Source organism: Geospiza fortis, unplaced genomic scaffold (genome assembly GCF_000277835.1).
Source record: "Geospiza fortis unplaced genomic scaffold, GeoFor_1.0 scaffold174, whole genome shotgun sequence".
NCBI lineage: Eukaryota > Metazoa > Chordata > Aves > Passeriformes > Thraupidae > Geospiza > Geospiza fortis.
This window is the reverse complement of record NW_005054480.1, coordinates 82,340-88,155: the sequence shown is the minus strand read 5'-3', so window position 1 is coordinate 88,155 and position 5,816 is coordinate 82,340. Positions and strand designations below refer to the sequence as shown.

The 5,816-nt window shown below is 48.2% G+C and overlaps 1 protein-coding gene across 1 annotated transcript; it reads left to right on the top strand.

The window, feature by feature from the left end:
- Positions 1 to 5,215, top strand: RXFP3 (relaxin family peptide receptor 3). Its single transcript, XM_005428354.3, has one exon. It carries the CDS (start codon positions 17 to 19, stop codon positions 1,352 to 1,354), a length of 1,338 nt encoding a protein of 445 aa, XP_005428411.2. The 5' UTR covers positions 1 to 16; the 3' UTR covers positions 1,355 to 5,215.
- The last annotated feature ends 601 nt before the right edge of the window (positions 5,216 to 5,816 follow it).

Here is a 5,816-nt window from a genome sequence, read left to right as displayed (position 1 = left end):
CCCACCCTAGTATGGGATGGGCGAGCCCTGCGAGCGCGGTGCCTGCTCGCCAGCCGCTGGCATAAAGGAAGGAGCGGACAGGGAGTCCTGGGACACGCCGCTGGCTTTCCTGGAGAGCGCTCAGATGGACAACGGGAGCAACGTGTCCTTCCTGCAGTTCTTGAAGACCATCAACCTGGAGCGAGCCGACGGGATGCAGGGGGACAGTTCTGACGTGGTGCGGATTGTCATTTCACTGGTGTACTCCGTGGTGTGTGCCCTGGGACTGGTGGGCAACCTGCTGGTGCTCTACCTGATGAAAAGCAAGCAAGGCTGGAGGAAGTCCTCCATCAATCTCTTTGTCACCAGCCTGGCAGTGACTGACTTCCAGTTTGTGCTGACCTTGCCATTCTGGGCGGTGGAGAACGCTCTGGACTTCAACTGGCTCTTTGGCAAGGCAATGTGTAAGATCGTCTCCTATGTGACAGCAATGAACATGTATGCCAGTGTGTTCTTTCTCACTGCCATGAGTGTGGCTCGATATCGCTCTGTGGCTTCAGCCCTGAAGAATCAGCGTCGAGGAGACCCGCTAGGAGGCTGCTGCTCTGCCAAGTGGCTTTGTGCGCTCATCTGGCTGTCAGCTGTCCTGGCTTCCCTGCCCCATGCCATTTTTTCCACCACTGCCACTGTCTTTGATGATGTTCTCTGTCTTGTCAAGTTCCCAGAGGGCCGAGGCAACAATGCCCAATTCTGGCTGGGTCTGTACCACATCCAGAAGGTGCTGCTGGGCTTCCTGGTGCCGCTGGTCGTCATTAGCCTCTGCTACTTGCTCCTGGTGCGCTTCATCAGTGACAAGCACGTGGGCAGCACCTGCAGTGGCCCCAGCATCAAGCGCCGGTCCAAAGTGACTAGGTCAGTGTCCATCGTGGTGCTGTCTTTCTTCTTGTGCTGGCTGCCTAACCAAGCACTTACAACCTGGGGGATACTCATCAAACTCAACGTGGTGCACTTCAGCAACGAGTACTTTCTCTCCCAAGTGTACCTCTTCCCCATCAGCGTGTGCCTGGCACACTCCAACAGCTGCCTCAATCCCATCCTCTACTGCCTCATGCGCAGGGAGTTCCGCAAGGCACTGAAGAGCCTCCTCTGGAGGATCACCTCCCCTTCCCTCACCACCATGCGCCCTTTCACTGACACCACCAGGCCTGAGAAGGAGGAGCAGGCCCTGCATGCCGTGATGCCTGTCCAGCCTGTCCCTGCTGCTCCCCGTGCTGCAGCTGTGCAGGCAGAGGTGGCCTATTACCCGCCCGGGGTGGTGATGTACAGCAGCCGCTATGACCTGCTGCCTGCCAGCTCCATGGAGCAGCACTGCTGAGAGGGCAGGGGGCTCTGGGGGCTGGCACAGTGCCAGATGTGGCCTGGGGATATTGAATGCCTGGTCAGGACAAGGGGAGGAGGGATGAATAAAGGACGACTTCTGTGTGAGAGATGCTCTTTTGGGGTTTTGTCTGCCCTCGGAGACACTTGATGGACATTGTCTGGAAGATGCACCCTGAGCTGGAGAACAGGACGAGGAGGAGGTAGTGGCGGGATGTCTCCATGAAATGCTTTTTAGTGGTTCTGCCTGTGCTGGGGAACAAGGACTAATGAGGGTGATGGGACTCCAGCCAGGGAGGATGCAGGATGTGCAAAGCAGCACAGGGAGGTGAAGGGCTGGCTGGGGTGGACTGAGGCTGGAAGGCCTTAACCACATCCTCAAGCTGGAGTTGCAAGCAGCCCTTCCACCTTGTGTGTTTTTTCTGTGGCAGGGAGAGGGAGCTGAGCTGCTTTCTCCCTGCTGCAGGACCCTGTAAACGTCACTGCTTCCTGGGCTCCACTGAGGGCTCGGGGATCAGACAGCCTCTCTTCTATTTCAAACCTGCCCTGAGGGGGACAGCCAGCACAAGTGGGTACAAAGCTCCTGCTTGTTCAGGCTAGGTGCCTTTCCCCTCTTTTAGGGACTTGGGAAAGAGCAGGGACAAGGAACACTGTGCTCCCCTCCAGATCAGTGCAGGATCTGCTTTTCTAGCTACCCCCCATCCCCCCAGCTGCTGCCAGGGTATAAAGCAACCCTGACAGATAAGGAGAAACCCAAGGATGGAATTTGCAGCTTCATGGGATGTTCCTTTGCCTGGGTTTGGAGGGAGGGTGTGAGCCCCCTAATACTGTTCCCCAGCCTCTCTCCAGGCCACTGAGGGGAAAGGAATCCTCCCAGCCCCAGACCATGGAGATGCAAGACAGCATCTCTCCCAAGGCACTGAGGTTGCAGGCTTAATTTTTCTGCACTTCAGACTGTTCATATTTAACTTCAGGAAATCAGCACAACTGTAAATAAAAAATTTTAAAAGGAGAACAAGAAACACCCTAGCCACTTCAAATCGCTTGCTCTGGGATACTACTGGATTCACTTAAAACCAAGCACAAAGGCTTTAGTTCTGCTGAGGGTTCGCACTGACTCTTGCCAGTTTTTCAAGTGAAGTTCAGTTCAGGTCCTCTAGTCTGAGCAGCCCTAGGGCCTGCAGTGCTTATGTAGCCTAGAGAATGTCAGGGATTGGCCTTTACCAGCCTCTGTTCCACAGAAATGCCTGCGAAATAATTTGAGGCTTATCTGAATCGAACTTTTAGGGGGATGAAAAAAGTGTAATTTTAAGCTGTGAAAGTTTTTATGATGAGGCTATATATCTACTTAAAATATTTTTTTATTATGAGGAAAAAAATTTGAAACCAAAAGTTCAAAGCATTTATTTTAAATGATAGGAAGGTGCAACATTTCTGGTTTTGATTTCAGAACGCAAGTTCATTAATCCCTAGCACTGAAATAAGATGATTATATAAACACAATTTTCAAAACTGTTTTCTATTTCCAACCCCTTTTCTTGCAGTCTAACTCCAGCATCTGCCTGATTCTGCTATAAAGGCATTTATGCAGAGGATTGTGTGTCACCTCTAAGTACTGACATGGAGCAAACTTGCTATTTCTGTCCAGGGAAAGCTGCTACACCATAGTGGCAAATACACTTTTCAGACTCTGCTAGGTGTACTGTACGTGTTGGTAACTCCTGTTGTAAGATTTATTTGGTCTGAAAGCAGCCAGTTCTGCTTCTTGCAAGGAGAAATTTTTTTTTTTTTTCAAGGCAGAAAAGACTTCTCCAGCCTTGGGCATTTGCTGACGGGGAAGATACTGATTTACAAGTTGTCTGAAGAAGAGCAGCAGAAGTGAGCTGGTGGCTGATGGGCACACTTACACAGATGCAAAGACTCCGAAGAAATCAGACATATCCACAGAAGAACTTGAGCATCTTAGTGCTGTACAACTGCCTCTCTAACCTCCTAAATCCTGACTTGGTTGACCAGTGAAGTCTGTAGGTACTTAAGTTTTTTCTAGTAAAATTTTTGTGCCTAGAAACCTGTTCCAGAGCATGCCTAAATCTGCTTAATTCTGTAGCACTTATTTCTGTGCATAATGGGGATATTTCTGTTGGGACTGGCCACAGTGTATCCTGTGAGGGAGGCAACTCTGCATCCTGACATAGAAGACCCTGTGCCAGGCCACACTAAGTCAGAAGTGGCTGTGAACTCAACTCATTTCCCCCATCCCTTTGAATCTGTGCCTGGATGTGCTGTTTCTGTTCCAGCTTCAATGTATGTGCAGATTATACTCCTTCCCCCTCCCTTGTGAAATGCTAAATTAGTGGTCACAGCTATCCCCCACAGCCTGAGTGATTTGCTTCCCTTTTCCACATCCCAGGGGAGTGGCTCAATCTCTGGGCCACTTTGTGAATGTGTGCATATTCTCTGGCTTGAAACAGTTCCCTGTTGCCTGAGTTGCTCAGTGTTGCTGGATCTTAATGACAACAAAAGCCCTCAAACTCTGCTTGGCAGCACAGTGGTTAGGGTGCAATCTCCAAAGAGGAATTGTGAGAGATTTTTTTCAGCAAACACAGAATAGAAATTGGATCCAGATCTGGGTTCTAGGTCTCCCTTTCCTGAGGACAGTGGTCAACTTCCTCCCAGGTCCTGTTTCAATTAAAGTTCCAGTATGCTATCCAGGAACCTGAAGTCTTTCTAGATCTGCTGCTAAAGCAGCTTAATCTGCTAAAGGATTTGCAAAAAACTGTATTTCTGGTATGGGAGAAAGCCCTAATTTCTGTGTTGCAGGTGAAGAAAGTTGCACAGTTGTATGAGAAAAGGATACCATGAGCTCTTAATTCCAGAGTTCAGAGAGAAAGATAATCATGTTTCTGTAGCCCGGGAGAAAGTATCTAAATTAAGAACATGGGAGGAATCTCGCAGCCAGATGCTTTTCTTACTGTTTGCTTTTGAACAGCGTAATTTCTTGCTTAACTTGCTGGAAAATTTTTCCCTATCTGATGTTTAACTGTTCTTGTGCATTAAATAAACAGCTTTCCAAGCATCTGAAGTGTAACTATGAATTTCAGTAGATAGCAAGCTGCCTGAAAGACAGCCTCTGTGGTGCTCAGCATGGCAAAACTCATGTGCTTTTATGGGTGTCAATGTAGACATAATTTTGTGCCAGGAAAACAGCACAGTAAATACAACAGGTGGTGTTCAGAACAACACATAGTTAGCCCAGAGGTCCCATGTACCATTGTCAGAGGAAACCCCAGGTGTCTGATCACTAGAGACATAAAAACCTCCCATTTGGCAAATCACCCAAACATGAAAATACCTTGAGAGTGTGTAGGGACTGGACAATGAAATTAGCAGGCAGCTCTCTCACAAGCCACTGATCACCCAGTGTAAGTCATGGATCTGCTGTTTCAAAGAGGCACAATGCATCTGCACTTGGCCAAATGTTGATTTAGGACAGACCAGCAGCCCAGGCTGTGCAGGTCAGTGCATGTCCAGCACAGCAGAGAGCACTGCTCTACCAACGCATGAGCAGAGGGAAATCCTGCTTCACCTCGGCTGACAGTGTGAAATCTGTCTGTGTGCTGCATGGGCAGGCGCACCAGCCTAGGTCTTGGCAGAAGGTGCAGTTGCTCTGTTTGCATAGGGTGTGCAGCCTCAGCAGAGGATCATTCCAGCGCAACAACAACAAATCCTACTGAGTATCCCGGGGTTTCATAAGTAATGACTACAACACCCTTCAAAAACTCTGTTTCCTACAAATGTTCATGTCTTTGTTTGTAACAATCATCTTTTCATGTGCTAAAATAAACATTGTTGAAGGATACAAAGCAATACTTACAGAATTTTTGACAAGATTTTCCTGCTTGGTCTCCTTCTGTTGCAGAGTCCTGGTGGGGTGCTGGTGGAGAGGTGCACTTGGTTATAGAAGGGTAGGGACCTGAAGGTGCAGGCTGACATCTAGTGACAAACTGAGGGAACCTTTAAAGACCAGATATTTTCATTAAGCAAAGACTTTGATTCTTTAGGGACGTTTAAGTATCTCAGCCCCTTAAATAATTAACCAAGGTCTTAATGTAATAACAACCTCCAATTGCATTTCCAGGTTTCCCTTTGAAATGCTTCCTCCCTGGAAATACTGTTTCACTTTCTCAGTGAGTTATTTTGGCACTCACTTTAAAGTCCAGTCCCCTTCATTCCCGTTCACGACTGTCTGCTCTAAAATTGATTATTCAATTGAGAGTGTGCACAGAAGCTCTGATCTCATTTGTATCCCTGAGCTGGAGCAGGAGCAGATATGGGTGTGGTGCAGCGCAAGAATGTTAGATTGAGAGCTTGGAACTTTTTAGTGAGGGTTTTTCCCTCAAAAGAGAATTCCTATTTTTCCATTTTAAGGGAGTTACTGAACATGTCTTTTTATCATGATG